General features: G+C 38.9%; 2 protein-coding genes across 5 annotated transcripts; one reads left to right on the top strand and one right to left on the bottom strand.

Moving 5' to 3' along the window:
* Nucleotides 1–236: 236 nt before the first annotated feature.
* On the top strand, nt 237–9,791 carry LOC121508516 (cartilage intermediate layer protein, nucleotide pyrophosphohydrolase). Of its 4 annotated transcripts, none has more exons than XM_041785437.1 (9): nt 237–358; nt 1,024–1,189; nt 3,279–3,332; nt 3,456–3,725; nt 3,916–4,095; nt 6,256–6,561; nt 6,653–6,761; nt 6,869–7,017; nt 7,101–9,791. In XM_041785437.1, the coding sequence occupies exons 2-9, from the start codon at nt 1,132–1,134 to the stop codon at nt 9,461–9,463; spliced, it is 3,489 nt and encodes a 1,162-aa protein (XP_041641371.1). In that variant the 5' UTR covers nt 237–358; nt 1,024–1,131; the 3' UTR covers nt 9,464–9,791. The 4 variants fall into 4 exon arrangements, with proteins under 4 accessions (XP_041641371.1, XP_041641379.1, XP_041641387.1 ...); XM_041785445.1 differs by having other exon boundaries at nt 244–358; nt 1,063–1,189; XM_041785453.1 differs by lacking the exons at nt 237–358; nt 1,024–1,189; nt 3,279–3,332; nt 3,456–3,725; nt 3,916–4,095 and adding an exon at nt 5,718–5,875.
* A 551-nt stretch (nt 9,792–10,342) lies between these two features.
* On the bottom strand, nt 10,343–18,469 carry eif3jb (eukaryotic translation initiation factor 3, subunit Jb). Its single transcript, XM_041785472.1, has 8 exons — nt 18,378–18,469; nt 18,142–18,230; nt 15,263–15,320; nt 15,049–15,149; nt 14,860–14,956; nt 11,442–11,612; nt 11,276–11,349; nt 10,343–10,987 (listed from the first exon to the last, which is right to left on the bottom strand). The coding sequence occupies exons 1-8, from the start codon at nt 18,388–18,390 to the stop codon at nt 10,859–10,861; spliced, it is 732 nt and encodes a 243-aa protein (XP_041641406.1). The 5' UTR covers nt 18,391–18,469; the 3' UTR covers nt 10,343–10,858.
* Between the last annotated feature and the right edge of the window lie 3,040 nt (nt 18,470–21,509).

Genomic DNA, 21,509 nt, shown 5'->3' with positions numbered 1-21,509 from the left:
TGATCTTGGACTTTGGACGACTCACTTTATCAACACCTGACCCCTTGACTGTCCATCTTTCACATGGATCACTTTTTAATAACCATGGAGTGTCACTGTAGTACAGTGTAGGTGATGGATTATATGGATAATGGTGCAATCAAAGACACTGTGGCATGCTGCCGAGAGAAGAGGGAGGGGTGCTGGAGCCAGAGGGGTATAAAAAAGGCGGTGAGGAAGTGTTGAAGCAGAGTGAAGAACAGAGTAGGAGGAGAGAGATGTAAGGAAAGAAAAAGGAGGGAGAAGATTAAAGACGCTCCTGAGAAATTGTTTTAATCCAGAACCTCAGGGCAGGAAAAGTGCACCAATCAAGAAAAAGGTAAGAATGAAAATATTATTAAAAGTTTAAATCAATGTGCAAGTCTGGCACATCAAGTTGCTCTAGAATGACAACAATGCAACCTTGGTTTTACGTTTTTAAATGGAGAAAATAATCTGGACTAAAATTTAAAAAATAATGGATGTATCTAATTTAAGGGACTTGTAGCTTGGATGTTAATGTAACTTGTATTTCTAAGTCATTGTATTTTATTGTAGACTACCTTAGTTAACTTTTACTGTTGTTTCTGTCATATATGTAACCAATTTAACCAAATTTTAAACAAAAAAACACATTTATCAATACCCTCTGGGCTCTTGAAGCTTGAAGGCATAACTGACAGATAAGTGTGTCATTGTCAGCATTTTGCTTTTAACTTTAAGTGCACAAATGCAAACCCTGCGAGTGTGTGGGTGTTTGGACTTTATTGCCAATGTTTCGTCAGTGGATGCAGAATGTTTGAGTGTTCCAGTGACAAATGGTGATAGCTAACACAGATGTGTAATCCGAGAGGGGGGCTCTGTCCAGCCATGCTTTTTTTCACCCTCCAACCACCCTAAAATGTGTTTTGAAACTGTCCTTGAAATTATTTTTCTTGTTCTACATTAAAATTTTAGATAATGTTGTTTATGTGTTTCACTATATTTTAATCATTCTCCCCACAGTGAGGCTTGAGCCTTGTTTGGACTCTGCTGTCTTTGTAGGTCCTGTTTTGAAGTGCACATTAGAAGAGGTCAAAGTTCAAAGATCAAGCTCAGCAGCAGTGTGTGAAAATGTTGTTGAGGCTTCTTCTCATCATTGGGATCACCTCTGCCACTGTTACAGCTCACGGTGGGTCAGTCAAAGAGCTCCAGTATCTGACAGGCATGTACATTTAAAAAAAAGCATCCTCCAATAAACATGCATTCTTAATTCAATAGACAACCGTAAAATGTAAAGTTGGAAAATAAAAGATAATAAGAATATTAATAACTTTATATAGCACTTTTAAAAACAAGGGGTTATAAAGTGTGTTCACATGTGAAGAATCACAGAGGAACAAAGCAACAAAACCCAACAAAGGACAAGATAAACAGAGCAATGACAACACCAACATCAGCAGAAACCAAACAGTTCATAAATCCAAACAAAAAGTGAACAAGATAATAATCTAAGAGCTTTGTAAGACTGCAGGACCCAGACGTCATGAGACTCCATGCAAACTTAAGACATCACAGGGCATCAGTAGAGCACAGACATCCTAAGATACTATGCAGCAAAGATTTCACAGACATCATCAGAATGTAGCATCATAGAACAATAGAAACCCAGGCAACACAGGAACCCAGCTACACAGTCAGAGAAGATGTGAGAAATTTAAAGAGAAACAAAAACAAAAAGAAAAAGGCAATCATATGTGACAAGAGAAGTCAGTAAAACAGTAAAATATAAAGGTGAAAAATGAAGACAAAAGCTCTATAAATATAAAAACAGTAAGAATAATAAATATAATCGCAAATGTACAGAGAGGAAAACCAATAAAGGCAAGAGGATGGCATTAACAACTGAAAACAGCCAATGAAATAAATTGAAGATAAAGAATAAAAGCAGGTAAAATATTAAAAGGAATTAAAATATGCTTAAAAATTCAGGAAAATAAAAACCAAATTAAAAAAAAAGATAGGACAGCTGAGGAGAGACAGGAAACCTGGGGAGAAAGTGGAGAGAAGACATGAACCAAACAGCGCCAGGAATCAATCTCTCAACCAGTGTATCGAGGACTATCTCATGCTCTACCCACTGAACACACTAAGCAAACCCTAATTATAAGCAGAGTCAACATCAGTATCCTAACATTACTCTACTCTATTTTTTATTTTAGTCTGTAGATTAAATGCCCTTTAGTTTTAGTCACATTTTAGTCTTTTCTACCCTTTACGAGTTTAGTCTTTTTAGTCGATGAAAACTCAAAACATTAAGTCCAGTTTTAGTCATAAAAAGTCCTTTTCTTTTAATCCAAACATTTATTCTCTTGTCTGAATTTGGTGCCAAATTATAAAAGTGAATTCTATGCTTTGCCAAACCTGGGATCCCTGCTGTCTACACTTAAGAGGAAGAAGAGCTCTAGATATGTTGTGTTTTGACAGATTTACCCACAGTGGAGGAATATCAGCGATTTTGAATGTAAATTTTAGTTTCTTTTTGGTCATCTAGGAAAATACTAAACTTAGGTTAAGTCAAAGTTTTAGTTGTCAAAGATCCATATGTAGCTGGTCTTTCTTGTGGAAAAAAAAGGTTGTTGACAAATAGTTTTAGTCGATGACATTATCCCCGGTGTATTGTCAAAGAGGGCTGAATATTGATGTGTAGTTTGTTCCTCGTTTCCTAGAAATATTAGGCTGTACTTATGCTGCTACACTGAACTACTCTGGGATGTTTGAGGGCAGTCATGTTTTCTGAATCAGTACTGAATACCCCCCACTTCCTCCCCTGCTCTGTTTTTCCATGGCCCTGAATCAGTTTTCTCAATCAGTGTCAAAGCTGAAGGGTCTTTATGAAACTTTAAGACCACTACAACCAAAGTACAAATCTCACTGACAAACACAACTGCACTAAGATGTAATTATGGATGAAATACATTTTTACCTGCAAAAGCAACTTTTTGGAACCTAAATACTCCTTATTTAGAAATTTTATATGCAGAAATCTCATGGATATTTTGATCAGGATTTGTTTAAAATGTTATGTAGAAACATTAAAACCAAATCTTTTGAAAGCTTAAAAGTCAACTGGACTGAGAGAGAAGACCTAGGGCCAAAAAATCTGTTTTCTTACTCGTGATCGAATTAATTTTCCAGCTAAAACCTTGAAGAAAATGTGTTTTGCAGCAGGTATGGGTTTTCTTTAACGTTCTCCAATTGCTCTTATCTGTCTCTTGTAGGACCTCAGAGGAGAGTCAGCAGGGAGTCAGGCTCTTCTGTGTTTCACTCTGATGGTAACTTCAAAAACAAATTTGGTCACATTTATCTTTTTTTGTTTTAAGGTGCATTCCTATCATGTGATAGACACTGCCATTTTATAAAATAAGGCTTTGTTGTTTTCTTTACTTTGTGCCCAGACAATTATGAGTGGTCCACATGGTTTAATGTTGATCACCCTGGAGGTCGTGGAGACTATGAACAGCTGGAAGCCATTCGCTTCTACTACCGTTCCCGAGTGTGTGAGACTCCCCGGGCGATAGAGGCCAGAACCACCGAATGGGTTCCAGCCCGTGAAACTGGGGAGAAGGTCCATGCAGACCCCACCGTTGGCTTCTGGTGCCTTAATGAGGAGCAGGGTCCTGATCGCAACTGCTCCAACTATGCAGTCCGCTTCCTCTGTCCTAAAGGTTAGACTTTGTTACACATTTATGCTAAATAAGTCATAAAAAGCTTATTACAATGTAAACTTCACGCCATTCATTTGTAAAGCTTGACTTTAGAGCTAATTGGTGATACTCGTGAAAATTAAGAGAGGACTTCTAGGATAAGTAATCTTTTAAAGTGATTATTTGTTACTTCCATTTGATTCTGAGACAGATAGCCCAGAGAAGTTTCAAGGTACCTGGGGTCAGTGGTCAGACTGGAGCCCATGCCCCGCCCTCTGTGGCCAGGTGGGGGTCCAGCTACGCTCCAGGAACTGCCAATCTAGATCTCTACCTTGCATTGGTCCAAAAGTGGAAGGGAAAGAATGTGATGGACCTGAATGTCCAAAGACAGGTGAAGTGAACCCAGTTTGACCAGACATAGCCTTTTCTTCTTTGTTCTCTTCTTTTAACCAGATTGTGATTTTGTTTGTCAGATGCAGTGCCTATAAAAGTATTCGCCCCCTTAGATTGTTTACCATTTTCTGGATTTTATAAATCAATCCTGGTTGATATAATTTAGCTTTTAAAAAGGGTGTGAACAGCCCTTTTCTAGTCCAGCCACAAAGTCTCTATTGGATTGAAGTTTGAGATTTGACTTGGCTGGTCCAGAACATTCACCTTTTTGTCTTTGAACCATTTTTCTGTAGTTTTCACTGTATGTACACAATTTACATAGAGTGGGATTTTTGTCTAATAAACTCCAAAGACACAGGATTTTTGTGCAGTTTACCAGATTATGATAACACACACATCTAAACAGCAGATAATTCATGTGTTTCAAATGATGGTTTTCTCACTTATTTGTACTCCCATGAAGTGCGTAATACACACCAGGAACAGCTCGCTTCTCTCTCTCTCTCAATCTGGGCCTATTAAAAGTCATTAAAGTACAATTTGCCGAACTCCTATTTCTAAAAAAGCCTGGAACAAAAAAAAATCTTTTTTTCATCCCAACAATAAGCTCCATGAGGAGGACCAATGTCCGCTAAATGCAAAGCAATAAAGCTGAACAAGAAACAACGTAACGATGACGGTACGTCAAAACCAAAATGAAAACAGGCTTTTGCAACATAAAGGTGCTGAAACTGTCGACAATATTACAGTCTGCATGAGTCAACAGGCAGGCTTGTTACAACTGCATGTATTGACAATGAATAGGAAAATGACAGCTGCACATTAACTCTGAACACCTCATTCAAACTTATGCAGGTGTGCTCTATGCCATATGAGCACCTCTCCCAAACATGCGTGATTGCATAATATAATTCAGATTTAATCACAGATGATCACAGGTGAAATAAAGCCTACCTTTAGATGTTCACGATCACAGATCATCTTTCTGTTTTCTGAGCCAGGTAGTCCTCCGTACAGTTCGTCCGAAGTCCTTTATGTCCAAGTCTCTTCTCCTTAGATAAGGGGCGTGATCTTGCTGCGGTAGCCGTTAACTCGGGTTTTTAATGCAGCGTTTAATTTTGCGAGCTCAAAATGTATTCCTTCACTGGATGGTAGTTTTGAAGAGAGGTGAGCTTTTGTTCCAGTGATGTTGCTCCTTGTTGAGTTTCTGTGGCCAGTAATGTTCTATCAGTCTGACATGGGTTTGACGGCGGCATCTGCCCTTTGGTTAGCTAGCACTCAGGTCTGCGGTAGCGGGGTTTGAGCTGTTAAGATTCCCACTTTCATTCACTGTAAAAATACATCTCAAAACTTCCTTCTTTGCTTCGGAAATCCTTCCTCCTTTGGAGCTGTCCTCTTGTTGTGCTCACATCCAGATAACTTCGACTGTTTGGACTTGCTGCCTTGCCAGCTAACTTTGTAAACTACCGGTACATTTGTCTGTAAACCGTGTTGTCATTGGCTCTTGAGAGTTGAGTCGAAGGCGGGGATTGGTTGAGGCTGTAAGTGCTGACTGACTGACATCTGCCAGCTACTCATAGTGCTTTCAGGGGGCACATGGTACCAAGGGCAGAGCTGTAATTGGTTACTATGCATAATTTCGCATGAATATTATACCGGCAGTGGGCAAATCCGGGAAGCCCCAGCAGTGCCTACATAGATATCCTAAAAAATGTCAGGCAAGGGCAGAGCCCTTTGGACTGCAGGGGCCCGGGAGTATACGATGGCCCAGGAAACAGGTATCTTTACTTTACAGTCACTTGCTGAGACACATTCACTGCACTCAGGTGATCCCCATTTTACTAATTATGAGACTACTAGCACCAATTGGGTGGACCTCTGTCAAATTTGGTCAGCCACTTTAAAGGAGGAAAATATTTATGCAATCATTTTACCTATTTTGATTGACATTACTTTGTAGAAATCTTATTTCACTTTGACATTATAGAGTTCCTTTTAGTTTTTCTGGTTGAAAAAATAGATAATATTGACTATGATTGATTTATAAAATTAATAAAAAGAGTAAAACATCCAAGGGGGTGAATACTTTTTTATAGGCACTGTATATGGGACACAAAGTGTAAACAAAGAGACTAACTTGTTTTGTTCTTCTCTTTAGATTGCCTCCTTCAGTGTGTAATGGGGAGGGTAAATGCTGAATGTGACGCATGCATGTGTGAAGATCACATCCTGCTGGGTTCTGTCCGTGGGGCCGGAGGTCTTACTGCTGAGGGGACAACAATACTTCGCTCTGACCAACTCCTTACCCTTACCGACCACAATGGGCATTTTCGTATCCCTGGCATCTGCCCTGATGGAAATGCCACCCTGACATTCAGCCTGCAGGGTCACGCTCCCCTTAGCGTTGTTGTGCCACACAGTGCGGAAAAGATCTCTGTCCTCAGTGTACAGCTGAAACGAACAGGTACCAGATAAAGAGCCACAAAACTGGAGGCAGGTCAAGTTTAGCATGCCATTAAGCTTATCAGTAATGTGTTCTATCTGTGATTTCTCAGAAAAGCTTCATGTGCTTAGCAACCCAGAAAGCAAGGTCAGGAGGGAGGGACAAGCTACCGCCTTCTGCTGCAAAGTGGCAGGAACCCCACAACCACACAAGTACCAATGGTAGGATTTCAACAACTAATCATCTGTCAATGATACTGAGTCTGACTAAGACATTTAGTGTCTGAATACCATGAAATAATCCATGTCTTGTCTTTCTGAACCAACAGGTTTCATAACGACACCTTAATGGAGAGTCACTCAGAGAGCACCTTAGTCCTAAGAGATCTACAACCTGAGCAGTCTGGGGAGTACCACTGCAGAGCAATCGGCCAATCAGGGGCTATTAAGACCAAACCAGCTACACTCAAAATCTTAGGTATGTTCTTCATAAAAAGATGAACAAATATTCATTAAAAACAGTGTGGCATTTCAATACGTTCCCATTTCTGTCTCCTCCAGGTAAAGATGAGTATTCATGTAATCCCACACCAGAGTCTCACCTCATCCGGCTCCCACATGACTGCTACCAAAACAGCACCAACTCTTTCTACTATGATGTAGGCAAGTGCTCTTCAGGTCCATGTGCTGGACAACTGGACAATGGAATTAGATGCAAAGACAAAGTGGCTTACTGCTGCGGTGTGCAGAAAATGGAAGAGAGGCAATTAACCTGCCAGGGCTATCAACTACCCACTATGGTGGTGACTGAGTGTGGCTGCCAGAAATGTGTTGATACCAAGGCTATAGTGTATGGTAGGGCCATTGCTGCAGACAATGGTGAGCCAATGAGGTTTGGCCATATCTTCATGAATGGAGTCAGAATTAGCCGCACAGGCTACAAAGGAACTTTCTCCATCCAAGTTCCTCCAGACACTGAAAGGCTAGTCCTGACGTTTGTGGATAACATGCAGAAGTTTGTCAATACCACAAAGGTGCTCCCATTTAACACTAAAGGAGGGTCTGTTTACCATGAGATCAAACTATTAAGAAAGAAAGCCCCTGTGACCATCAGCCCTACAGAGACCAACACTCTAGAGCTTGGAGAGGTGGAAGGCCAGGAGGCCATGGTTCAGATCCAGATTCCTCCAAATTCTTTCTACACAGAGAGAGGGGAAGTCTTCACAGGTAAAGTTAATGCTAGTGTTACATTCCTCGACCCTAGAGATGTCTCCACAGCTGCTGCAGCTCAAAGTGATCTCAACTTTGTTGGAGATGATGGAGATACACTTCCCCTGAGGACCTATGGGATGTTTTCAGTTGACTTTAGGGGTGAGGAAAACAATGAGCCCCTAAACGCTGGTGAGGTGAAGGTGTTTCTGGATTCTGCCCAGGTGAAAATGACTGAACACCTCGATACCATGAAGCTGTGGTCACTGAACCCTGATACAGGCCTGTGGGAGGAGGAAGGCAGTCTGCAGATGGAGAAGAAAAGAAGAGGCAAAAGGGAGGAGCGAACCTTTCTGATTGGTAACATGGAGATCAGGGAGAGACGTCTTTTTAATCTGGATGTTCCAGAGAACCGTCGGTGTTATGTAAAAGTGAGAGCCTTCCGCAGTGAACGCTTCATGCCTAGTGAGCAAGTGGAGGGAGTGGTGGTGAGTCTTATAAACATGGAGCCCACGGCTGGCTACTCTACTAACCCTCGTGCTTGGGGTCGTTTTGATAGTGTCGTCACTGGTCCTAATGGCGCCTGTCTTCCTGCCTTCTGCGATGAACAAAAAGCTGATGCCTACTCTGCTTATGTCATGGCAAATCTTGGAGGAGAGGAGCTGGAGGCTGTCCCTTCTGCTCCCAAACTCAATCCAAACCTAGTTGGTGTGCCTCAGCCTTACCTTGGTAAGCTGAACTACAGGCGGACTGATCATGAGGACCCAAGAGTGAAAAAGACCGCTTTCAGTATCAATGTGGCTAAACCAAGTTCCAACACAGCTGAAGAGGGCAACGGACCAGTGTACTCATTTGAGAACTTAAAAGAATGTGAGGAAGCCCCCTTCAGTGCTGCACACTTCCGCTTCTCAAGAGTAGAGGGAGACCGCTATGACTACAACACAGTGCCGTTCAATGAAGATGACCCAATGAGTTGGACTGAAGACTACCTGAGCTGGTGGCCCAAACCCATGGAGTATCGTGCCTGCTACATAAAAGTCAAAATCAACAGCCCACATGAGATCAACGTACGATCTCGAAACATGGGTGGCACCCACCCGAAGACAGTGGGCCAGCTGTATGGCCTCAGAGACACTCGCAGCATCCGTGACATGGACCAGACAGCAGTTTCAGCAGTCTGTTTGGAGTTCAAGTGCAGTGGAATGCTGTATGATCAGGAACGTGTAGATCGTACCCTGGTCAAAGTGATTCCACAAGGAAGTTGTAGGAGAGATAATGTCAATTCAATGCTGCAAGAGTATCTGGTCAACCACCTGCCCCTAGCTGTCAACAATGACACCAATGAGTTCACTATGCTTGCACCTCTTGACCCTCTGGGCCACAACTATGGAATTTATACAGTTACAGACCAAGATCCCCGCACAGCCAAAGAGATCGCACTTGGACGCTGTTTTGATGGCACTTCTGATGGTACATCTCGTGTCATGAAGAGCAATGATGGTGTAGCGCTGACATTCACCTGTGGGGATCGTGAGGTGACACGTCAGAGTAGTGTCTTCCAGGCTTTACAGAACTCACAAGGTCAGCCAGTAACAAGTGTGGTGAGAGGAGAAGGACGACAGAACCGACGTCGTCAGAGGGCAAATACACCACGCAACAGTCGAAGACGCAGCACCAGGGATCCTCTTGGAAAACGTACAAAGGCAACAAACTGAACTATAAAACTGAAAATCCACAAGACCAATTTCAACCAGGAACAGATGAGTGGATAAAATTAACCTGTTTTGATACATTTGAATTTCTTTTTTTTTTAATTACCCAAGTATGTAAACAAACTTACGTCTATTTCTAACAGCCTCTTGTTATGGAATAATGGTACTGTTATTTTGTACTACTATTTTCATTTGTACTGTGGTAAATATTTACTTGAGACTGTAAATAGAGTATTTATTACATATGCCTTAAAGTCAGTCATCAGTGAACTGGGTGCTGTATAACTACATTCAAATTTGAAAACAAGAATAAAAACACATTTGTCCTTTTGACCAGTGATTTATTAAATTAGATGCTTATAAAACATTGCAGATGCTGTATCTTCCACATTGTACGTATCCCATTGTCCATGTAACAATGAAACTGGTCAAGTGCTAGAAAAGAAAAGGAGAAACAAACCCTTTTTGACTGACTGTAGCCCATATGAAGACATAGTAGAGTGAAGCCAATAAGCCCCGCTCCTCATCACACTTGATACAAGCCTGCAGAAGCAATGATTAGGAGACCAGTCGTAGCAAGTTAGTCCACTTGCCTGCCCCATAATTCTCTGCATTAGTAGAAATCAATTAAGTAAATTACGTCTTTGTCATGCACAAAAAATACCTACAAGCACTCTTTGCTCCATGGTTTCAAGGATATTCCAGAGATGTATCAAGAGAATGGCTGTTAGGTTTCAAAGTCACATTTATTTTACTTTTCTATCCCTTTTACCTCACAATGAATGTCATGTGCTCTCTGCAAAATTACTACTTACATGTTGCTTCAGTCTCAATTTATCCACATTACAACCTTTGTAAAGATAAAGATGAATAATGTATTGAATAATCATTTTGAATTTGGCAACCCAAGTTATAGATACTATATACTTCCCTGTTAGAAAACCCTCCACAGGTAAGTGAGACCCATAATATATACATGACATTCTGGTTTAAGAATTTGCATAGAACCTTGTGTTTCTATGTCAATACACTTACAACCGCAATTCTGTATCTGACATTTTAACAGGAGCAACATTTAATAGAAATGTCACCTGCAAAACTCAGACAGCAGCAGTTGTGATGTACTCTTCACTGAAGCTTGGTCATCCAACATACTATAGCTTTCTGTGTGTTTGATTCGAGGCTGAATGAGACAGAGAAAAGGCAATTCCATATGTAAGAACATAAAGAGTTGGTGGAACTGGATGCTCCCTGGTATAGTCTCTCTGGTCATTGAAGCAAGATGAAGGGGGCAACACATAGTTCAGATTTTCCAGGATGGCACTGGACAGCATGAGAAGGTACAGCTGCATTTCTGAGGGTCGAGAAGGGGAAAGGGCAGTAGTGATGGAGCCAGTGTCACATGAAGTCCTCATAGTCTTGGGCGTAGCCACCATCAAACGCTGCATAGTCAAGGTCATCTCTCATCTGTGCTTTCAAACCACCTCCGGGTACGACTCCTTTCTTCTTTTTCTTTCCTTTGTTTTGCTGTAAAGACAAATTAGGGTCAATTTAGGGATTGTATATATCATACATGACTACAGCTTGATAGCTAGAAGGCATACTCAACAACTACGACAAAATTTCTGGTTAAACTTGGTGCTAGATTAGTAAATATTTTTGAAAATCACACTTAATAAAATTAACTTGACTTCTACTATGTTTTTTACAATTTGTAACAGGTAACTGGGCTAGGTAAACAGCGCCCCCCCCTCTAAATATTCCCTGAAGATCTGAACTTTATCAGTGGGAAAATACTAATATGCAGATACTTACTTTTTCTTGTTTCTGCTTTTCACTAAGTAGGACTGACAAGGAATTACTGATTTTCTTCAAGTCATCTACTTCCACTGTAAGGGAGAGAAAGAAACTGTTATCAATATAGCCTGCTTTGAGTTAAATCACAGTTAAAATGTTCCAGTTTCAAAGAGACAGGGCTTACATGAAATACAGAGTTCCCGAAACAATGAATCCAAGAAACTTGAATAATGCACAGACTTTTCAAACTGAGAAATCTTTTCTTTCAGCAACTTTTCAAACTCTGTGAAGTCTTCTTTGGAAGAGGGACACATGGCGTCAATCCCAGTGACACTGTTTGAAGTGCTGCTGACACCTGAAAAATATTGGGAAAAAACAGTAGATGAAAAACACAGACTTCAAGCACTTCACTTGTATTACCAATAATTTAACAGTAGGCTGCAAACTTTGGGCTGAATTCGGAGGATGCTGTCGTGACAGCAGTTTTTTTCCAAGTCCATTACACCCATCAAAATGTATTTATTTATTTATGTATTTATTTTATAATTCAAGATGAATTTTAAATATTCAGTAACCTACTACTTGTATTCAGTGATGATATTTTGTAATAAATTGATTATTTTCTCTAAATTTTCATTTTTTTTCACTATCTTAAGTATCTTATCTCTGAAATGATGATTCTCTAACTTGATCTTTAATATTAACCATATAAAACATATCTGTAGTGGGCCTGTTAATATTAATGCATTAACGCTTGCGATCAATCTGGAAAGCTTAACGTGTTAAAAAAATAATAACGCAGTTTATGACTAAGTTTGACCACAAATTCCTCCCATAGTCCTCCTGCGCAGATGTTTACCTTCCTGGGGTGAAAAGGTTGAAGGCAGGTCGAATGCAGCCAGCATTGATGAGTGAGGAGACAGACCCAGTTCTGCAAATTTTGACTTAAAAAGCTGCCTAATGGAAGTCGGGATGAAACAAAAGTTTTGTGTATATACAGCGGTGATAAACTGTCTTTACAGTGAAGCACAACGTGTCTGAAGTACCACCTCCTGGCAAAACGCATCTTTGCTAATGTTAGCAAAGATGCTAACAATAACATGGGATCAAGCCATGATAGCTAATGTTGCTAATGTTAGCAAAGATGCTAACAACAACACGGGATCAAGCCATAACACCAAGCTACACCGGTGCAGTCCAGCAGACCTGGATTTGTGCCCAAAACGACAACATCTAAGCACTAATGCGATCGCTAATGGGTCTCCAGAGACTGCAGACCATCGACATCTTTGACGACAAGGGGCTTCAAGACATCATCCGGGTCGCCTCAGATGATGTGTCCCACAGAAAGCCTATGAGAACTACTGTCACAAGAATCTGTGAACCGTATGACAGCTAAAAAGGCAACTAAAGTAGAGGAGCTGGCCCAAGCTACATTTATTACACTAATTGGAGATCACTGGACATCAGTCAGCAAACACAGCTACCTCAGGGTAACAGCACACCTGATCACTTTACAGCAGAAGTTTTTTTTGTACCTCATGTGTTTGTATTCTGGGCTTGTTTGCAGTTTATAAATATTATTGCTCAGTGAATTAAGACACTCTGATTAACAAACCACCAATATGTTTTAAAAATCAAGTTTGTTTAATATTTCTTCATTTAAGTACCATACTTGTACTAATTTATCTCAAACAAAAATGCAAGTAAATGGTAGTATTTTAAATGTTAATTTATAGATAATAACACATTTTTCAGTAAAAAGCGCTTTCAAAGTCCTGCACATGAAGTTCAAATAATGAAAATAAACACTTATAATAAGAACGTTTAAAAATCTTAAAATTACTAAAACTAAAGAAATGCTGTGATTAATCATGATTAATCACAGCATAGTGATGTGACTAACTTGATTTTTTTTTAAATTAATTAACAGAACTACTTTATAGATAAATTAGTAATTATTACATAGATTAGTTGGTATTTTAACAAATAAGCAGAATAAATTAAACAGAGGATGATGCATTTGCATCTCAGAGTTGACAAGAATCTAACAAAGTTGACAATGGAGATAAACTGTACTATTGGCTGATTTGTAGTTAATGTTTTAAAAACTTGTAAATAGATTTATATGGGGATACACTGTATAGTCTTATAAACTCTAAAACAAGAAATAAATTGTTAAAAAGGAATAAACAAAGCAAACAGTAAAAGGGAAATGTAAGATGTGCAATTTACACAGTAAAATAACTCTTTGAATGCCAGTTCATATACCCAACACACTCTTCTTTAATGATAGTTGATGATACCTCTTATTTAGGTGTCTAGTCTTTGAGGGATATGGAGAGATGCACCAAAAAACACAGTGATAGCATTTAGTAAGTGCTCACAGTTGAAGTCAAGCTGCCTAGGATGGGGTTGAAATAATGTTTTTTGTATTTTGGAGATTTGAGGAAAGTCCTGAGTGCACAGCCCAAGCCAGCGTCTACAACACAACTACACACAAATATCTAGCAACCATGTCCTGCATCAGGGTGAGTATACAATAGAACAGGAAATTCCTCTGTTAAGAAAATAGACACATGAAAAGGCTATCAAACAAAGATGTAAGCTATCCAAGCTTTAATCAATCATTAATGATATATATGCTATATGTGCTCTATAAAAGCTATGCAAAAGTTTTAACACTGTAAAAGGCAGGGGGGATTTTTTATTAGATAGGACGGCTAAAGAGAGACAGGAAATATGGGGAGATAGAAAGAGGGACGACATGCACCAAACAGCACCGGGATAGGGATTCAGTCTTGTGACCCCCTGGGTCGAGGACTTGGGCGTCTGCTCCACAAACTACAAGATTTTAAGCCAAATCTTAGGCCAGATTTGCCTCCCCTGACAACTGTTTGGGTGTATCCCGAGTAGAGGCTCGTCGCAAACAACCATTTGTCTGAAAAAAATCCCAAAGTGTGTGATGTCAACACAGTTATTTTGCTGCTCCACATTGCATCATAGCCTCTCAGACCTCTAATCATAGATATCAAACTTTTGATATTCAGGACTCTAGGTCATAGTGCCTCTGACAGAATACCCACTACAACCAATAAGAGTGAACACAGTGGGTAGCGTCATCAGCCGATGTTAGGTACTTTCACCAGACACAAACAAACACAACTAAACCTATATTCCAGCCAGGATTTCATCCATATCCTTCCCAAATTTCCTTCAGGGTCAATAAAGTATCTCACCTATATTGTCTTGTGATTTTTGTGGCAACGGTGAAGCATGCCAAGTAGCCAGCCAGGGATATCAATAGTCTTCCAAGTTCATTTTTTTTTCTGAAGTCACATAACATCACATGGAATTTTTTGTGATCTTGTGTATGGGGAACCCTTGCTGTGAAGTCACAGGCAGGTCAACAGGTGTGGTCTTACTGTCTGGCTGAGTCGTCTAGTGCGCGTTTTTAATTTGTTTAAAGATTTTAAAATCATCTATTGTGTTGCCATCCTTACCACTGTACTTCAACAGAGAAAAGTTAAATGTATTGAGTGAACTTTCAAACGAACGAGGACATTAAAAAAAATTAGATCATTAAAATGAATCAGTCTTACCAAAAGCATCTTTTGCTAGCTCCAAATCAGCGTCTTCCTGTAATTTCTTCACTCTCAACTTCTCTGCAAGTTGTTCTTCAGGTGTTAAATCTGCTTGCTGTAGTAAAAGATTTGAAAAGGTCAAAATCAAAAGCCCTGAGAAAATGACAGCAAGAACAAAAAGGTATTTGAGGAAAGAAAATAACCCACTTTATCCTGCAGCTCCTTGAGCTCCTGCTGTTTTTTCTTTAGCCGGTTTTCCTTCTCTTTGATCTTCTCACTCAACTTTTTTTTCTCAGAAACCTTTGTCTCTGAAAATTTCAATCATGGAATAAAAAAACATGAAAAAGCAGAAAGCTAAGTTACTGATTCACATGCAGCACAATGCTTTATGTTCTTGGGAATTGGGAAATTAATCTCATACCTGTTTTTGTCACCTCTGCTTTTTTTGTGTCATCTTCATCCTCATCATCCCAGTTATCCTTTAAATGAAAACTTAAATTAGTTTTCTATTTTATTGTACAAGTGACAAAAGCAAATGTGACAAAATAAAGAGAAAACTGAATCCAAGTTTAATTTCTCAGTTTATAAAATGAATTTAGAAAATGTTACATTGACTCACTAGCACATCTGAGAACAACGGACTTATGAAGACCACATACATCTGATGGTAGACATTTCTAAAATATGATAAGCCAAAAAACCCATTCCCTGTTCACAAAAATCAAACAATTCACATAAAAGTCCAGATTTGCACTGTATAGCCTAATACTTTGCCAGGTTTACAACTTAAATCAATTAGCTATAAAACCACAGGTGCATACCATGGGCCTTAGAAGTGGGGATGAATGATATGGGAAATATCTAATTGCAATTTTTTTCCCCAATGAGCAATAACTCATTTCATGTCAATACCAACACAACAGATTAAACTAGGGCTGAATAATTTTTGCAAAAATATCTAGTTGTGATTATTTTCACTCATATTGCGATTTTCGATACGAACTGTTGTTTGACGGGAAGGATCATTTTATATGTCATTCTCATTTTGGTCAAGAAAAACATACACAAAAATGAGGAATGTAGGATTTTTTTGTAAACAGTTCTTAAAAAAAAATGACACTTAAAGGACTGCATTATGTGTAGGGCTCAACGTCTCTGATGCAAAGAAATTTTAGACTGGCATTTTGATTAACTATCAGAGTGGGAGGTAATTTAGTATTTTATGATTATATTATTCTAAAACAACGCAAGTTATGTATGCTTTTGTTTGACACAAAAAGTAAAAAAAAAAAACATTTTATTTTTCCAAAAAGGGGAACATGGATTATAAGATTAAAAATAGTTAAAACCCTTATGGTGATGGTTAAGTTTAAGATAGTAAAAATATGGTTTTTAGCCCATTCCAGCTTGACATGCAATGCTTTTATAAAACACAGTTGCTATTAAGGAGGGTACTAGGGCTGGGAAAGTAATCAAAATTTAGATCAAATTGCAATATGGACACCTGCATTTTTCAAATTGAAGAAGGTGCAATATTTCTTTAGCCTGAAATGTGTGTCAAAAATGCCAGTTCCAAAACTTTTTTGCAGCAGAGATGTTATGACCTATACATCGCGTAATTATGCAAGTGTTATTGTTAGGAGACGTTACAAAAAAATCCTACTTTACTCATGTTAGTATGTTTGTCTCAGTCAAAATGAGAATGACATAAAAATAATCACTCCCATCACTACAGCAATTCATATCAAATGTGCAGTATCTGTCAAAATAATCATAATTGGATATCTTTTGTCAAAATTGTTCAGCCCTGGTCTAATCTATTGTGTTGCTTATAATATATGGTGATTTATTACTTGTGTTTGGTGAAAATAATACCTAAAATGAGTTATTTTAAAAAATAATCAGATATTAAATCCCAATTGCAATGTTTGGATATAAAAATAATGCAATTAGATGTTCCCAAATCGCTCAGCCCAAAACCAGGTTAAACCAGGCTGCAAGTCAAACTCTGCTAAATGGTAGGAATTTAACAATAGTGAGCTCTACTAATACCCACATAGTCATCTTACTTACTTATATTAGAACCCTTCACCATTTTAGTAAGTGAAGTTTCACCTGAATACTTTGCAATATTCATATTATTACTAACTTTAAACAGTTACAAAACAATTACTAGCAAGCTGGTTTAGTGAAGCTTAATGTACATACAGTAATTAGTAAATTCAGTCAGTTGGAAATTTAATAAATTGTGTTTGACATTCAGAACATTTACCAGGATGGCTTAATAATCTTATTCTGGTCATGCAGTGTTTATTTTGGGGGACATGATGAAACCATCTGTTTCTTTGGTTGGGCACCATATGTGACAGAAAACAGGACAATTGTAGAGGCCTCTACCAGCACTTTCCCCGAGTCAATTATTTGAGGTTTCTGGACAGTATCAGTGTCAACATACGGTCAATAACCACCCGTACTGAAGTGTCAACTGAGCACTACTTTCCTCGTACACGCCTGTCGTACAGTCGGAAAGTTCTAGGCCTACTTCTAGGCTGAGTTGAGTCATCAACCCAGATGATGATTTCATCTGATTGTAGCTAAAGTTGTTGAGCAAGCTAACGCCGCCTCATGTTAAATGTAACTCAATCTGAGGGAATTCAGGGCAGTGCTCAAATGCTAATCTCCGACATCCATGTAATGCGACAGCTTTAACCAATGATGGTATAATTGTCAACATTAAATGCACTTTCGCGATGGTCTCATAACATCTTAAGTTCGAGAGGCAGTCGACGACGCTGTCTCACATTAAAGCTTTATTTCATGCGCAAGCTGATAAAGGAGCTAGCGAGTTTGCTAGCAAGGTGGCCCGGTTAGCTTACAGCTACATTATCCCGTTATCCAACTTTAGCCCGGCTGTCCAAAAACTACGTCGCGGTCATCTGACGAGTAGAAAGCGATGACATTATGCTTATAAAATATGGTTATTTAATAAAATCCCGCTGCCACATTGATATTAACGGTGCCCATGGTCCGTTGCAGCAGTCGAACGCCGTACGTTAGCCAACTTTGGTTTACTATGGCAGCCCGGTGAGCCACATGAGTTAGCCGTCAGCTAGCACAGAGCTAACAGGCTCACGGGCTTGACAAGCAGCCAGAGACCGCGCTGAAGCATGGCATCAAAGCCGGGCGACAATGCTCCCACCAGACGTTAGCTTGTCACTTAATAGACCGGCTAACAACTGGCGTAAGGTTAACCAGTCAGACGATGTCTGACCTTAATCCCTGCCCAAACTGTTAATTTACCTTAACCTCTTCTTCTTCGTCTTCGCCTTCCCATTTGTCCATCGCTGCCGCCTTTTTAATCGGCTCCTCCGGCTCGAAGTTCTCAGAGTCTGTAAAAAGCACAGCATGAATTTAGTCAGGCCAATCCACATCTAACGACAGACTTTGGCAATAATGAAGTATTAAGTTAGTATTAATCAATGGTTATGGGAGCGGATGGTGTATGGAGAGCTAGCCTTCCCAACTTAGTTTCTCACCCCAGTCCGCCATGTTGGCTGTGTTGGTTGTGTTTGACAGGCTCGCAGTGGAGTCAGTGCGGCAGCCCGTTGGCTACGTTCAGAAACAGCTCCCACCTTCTCGACGTCACTCTGGTGGAAACGCAGCTTCTGAGGGGTTATCTAATGTTAGGATTTCAGGACTAGTTTAAGTTTCAAGACATCTAGGTGACAACCTGGTACACAAAAGTAATGCGAAACATCAGAATAATTATTTATGGTGAATGAGTTTACAGCTCCACATCAACTGAAAACTGTGACGTCCCTACATCCCTTACCGTTTTTGATAAGTGTATTACAGTGTCTATAAAAAGTACTCACCCCCTTGGATGTTTTACCCTTTTATTGATTTCGTAAATCAATCTTGGACTATATAATTTGGCTTTTTTTTAAACAAAAATACAAAAACTATTTAATCTTAACGTGAAAAAAGATTTTCACAAAGTAATGTCAAACAAAAATATGTAAGATGAAATAAGTGACTGCATAAATATTTTCCCCTTTTAAAGTAACTGACTTAATTCAACAGAGGTCCAGCCATTAGGTGCTAGCAGTCTCACAATTACTGAAATGGGGATCCCTGAGAGCAGTGAATGTGTTTCAAGTGATTGTAGTATTAAGACACCTGTGTCAAGAAGGTCCAGTCACTGGTTAATTAGTATCCCTGGCTACTATTACACAATTAAGACAAAAGAACATTCCATTCAAGTCAGGGAAAAGGTTGTTGAAAAGTATCAGTCAGGAGATGGATACTAAAAAATTCAAGGCAAAGAACATCCTCTGAGTTCAGTTCAATCTATCTTCAAGAAACGGCACATGTGTAAATCTGCCTAAATCAGGCCGTCACTGAGTGACCATGCAAGAAGGAGACTTATGAGAGGGGCCACCAAGACTACTCTGAAGGAGTTACAAGCTTCAGCTGCTGAGATGGAAGAGATTCTGCATACAGCTGTTGCCTGGACCAGTCAAAGCTTTATGGGAGAGTGGCAAAGAGAAAACAACTGTTGAATGAAAAAAATCACATTCAATCTTGACCAGAGCTCACCCAAAGGTATGTGGCAGACTCCAGGGTCAAGTGGAAGAAATTTTTTGGTCTGATGAGACCAAAATGGTGCTTTTTGACCATCAGACAAGATGCTATCTTGAGTGAACACCAGACACTGCACATCAGCTGTTCACACCTGATCCCTGTGAAACCTGACAGAGCTTGAGCAGTTTTGCAAAGAAGAATGGAGTAAAATTGCAGTTTCCAGATATGCAGGCCTGATTGAGACCTATCCACTCAGACTCAGTGCTGTGATTGCAGAAAAAGGTGCATATACTAAATACTGACTTGAAGGGATGGATATTTACGCAGTTCCTTGCTTGTCGTCCCACATTTGTATAAAATTTATATTCCTTTGTAGATATCTGTTTTCACTTTGACATTAAAATGATTATTTGTTTTGTTTTATTTAAAAAAAGCCAAATTATATTGACTATGGTTGATTATTAAAATCAATAAAGGGGTAAAACATCCAAGGGGTGAATACTTTTTTTATGTTTATTGTATTTAACATGGCGAAAAATTCTAATAAACACATTTCAAACAATCAAAATCAGATTGCTTAGCATAGGCTGATTGATGAAAGAAATTAGAATTCAATTAAAAAAACATTTAAAAGTCTTTTAAGATCAAGCAAAATTTTTAGATTGGTCAAAATTAAATTATCTAGGTGAAATGCAGAAATCAGATTTAAAAATTTCAAATACCGACTAACACAATAAAACTACTGTGCTCAAATTGATAAATATATAATAATAATGATAATAATGTCTTGAATTTTTATAGCGCCTTTCAAGAAACCCAAGGACGCTTTACAGGAACACATAGACATGGACAAACTATGTGAGGGGTAGGATGAGTGTAAGGGGTGGTTTAGTGAAGACTGTAGGCTGTGGTGAACAGTTAACATGAATAATTATTTATTTTGACTAATCTCCACTTATACTTAATTTCTAACCACTCATATATGGTACCCAGTAGTCTGATGTATCATTGACATTACTATGTAAATAAAATACAAAAATCATTATGTGAATCTAAATTTGGTATAACATTGATGTTAACTACATTTCACTTGTATTATTCCTGAATAATATTCCTCTTGCAAAAATTTACTTCATTTATAAATTGCTGAAAAGTGTTTTAGATAACTAACTCTGAAAATCATACGGAGTCCACAGAAACAGAATGATTCAATTTAATATAAGACCATATTTATCACACCAAAAATGTGCACAACAATACAAAACACACAGCAAAAATAGAATTGACCATTACTAACACAATCATGTTTCAGTGAGCATTTTGTACCTGTACTTATTAAACCTTCAAACACAAATACACAAATATAAATGTAGCTACAACATAACTTCTGTGACAAAAATATCTATATTTCACAAAAATATATATCTATTTTGACTACATAAATATAACTTTGTATATTTGCTACATAATTCTGATTTGCTTTAAATTGCTTTATAATAATAAATATAAATGTTTTGAGAGTTTGGGTTGCTTTTCTGAGTATGGCGGCGCATCCCTGAGACGGACATGAAGATGGGATGGGTTCCTTAAGGTTTATTGAAATAAATATATATTAATAAAATATTATTCAGTGCATAGTGTTGAAATGATCTGATTTTCCTTTAGTGCTGAATGTTGATGTTTCAAAGTGATAGCTGCACAAAGTAATATACAACCTCTTTAAATACAGTATACAGACATCATGAAGTGCTGTTTGGTATTGCACAGAAAAATGTGATCACTGGGTTTGGGATGAGGTTAGGGGTCTTCTGATCCAGCAGAGGTGAGGGGGGGTCATGTTACAGGATAGATCAGGTCAGAGCAGGGTAGGACAATCAGCAGCATCAGCAATCCCAGTGTGAGACACAGAGGACTATGGCTCAGTGCCAACCCCAGTGATCTCCCTACAGGAATACAGTGAAACCAACATGGATGTAAAGTCATGCAAAAATATGAGCCATGCAATCGTTATCAGTCTTTGTGTGTCATTACATAAAAACACAGTGGTACAGATTCCTGAGTATTCTATTACACTTTATTCAGGT

Source organism: Cheilinus undulatus, linkage group 1, assembly GCF_018320785.1.
Source record: "Cheilinus undulatus linkage group 1, ASM1832078v1, whole genome shotgun sequence".
NCBI classification, from domain to species: domain Eukaryota; kingdom Metazoa; phylum Chordata; class Actinopteri; order Labriformes; family Labridae; genus Cheilinus; species Cheilinus undulatus.
Note: the sequence above shows the minus strand (reverse complement) of the source record. Positions and strands in the feature narration are given on the sequence as shown.

Excerpts from the sequence above, each read along its gene's own strand:
- eif3jb (XM_041785472.1), bottom strand. Across the intron at positions 15,321-18,141 it reads ACGAAGAAGAAGAGGTTAAG|GATAACTGGGATGATGAGGA; the intron begins GTAAATTAACAG and ends TTTCATTTAAAG. Across the intron at positions 11,350-11,441 it reads TCGGGAACTCTGTATTTCAT|TGGAAGTAGATGACTTGAAG; the intron begins GTAAGCCCTGTC and ends TCTCCCTTACAG.
- LOC121508516 (XM_041785437.1), top strand. The coding sequence starts at position 1,132 with ATGTTGTTGAGGCTTCTTCTCATCATTGGGATCACCTCTGCCACTGTT. Across the intron at positions 6,562-6,652 it reads TGTACAGCTGAAACGAACAG|AAAAGCTTCATGTGCTTAGC; the intron begins GTACCAGATAAA and ends GTGATTTCTCAG. Across the intron at positions 7,018-7,100 it reads AGCTACACTCAAAATCTTAG|GTAAAGATGAGTATTCATGT; the intron begins GTATGTTCTTCA and ends TGTCTCCTCCAG.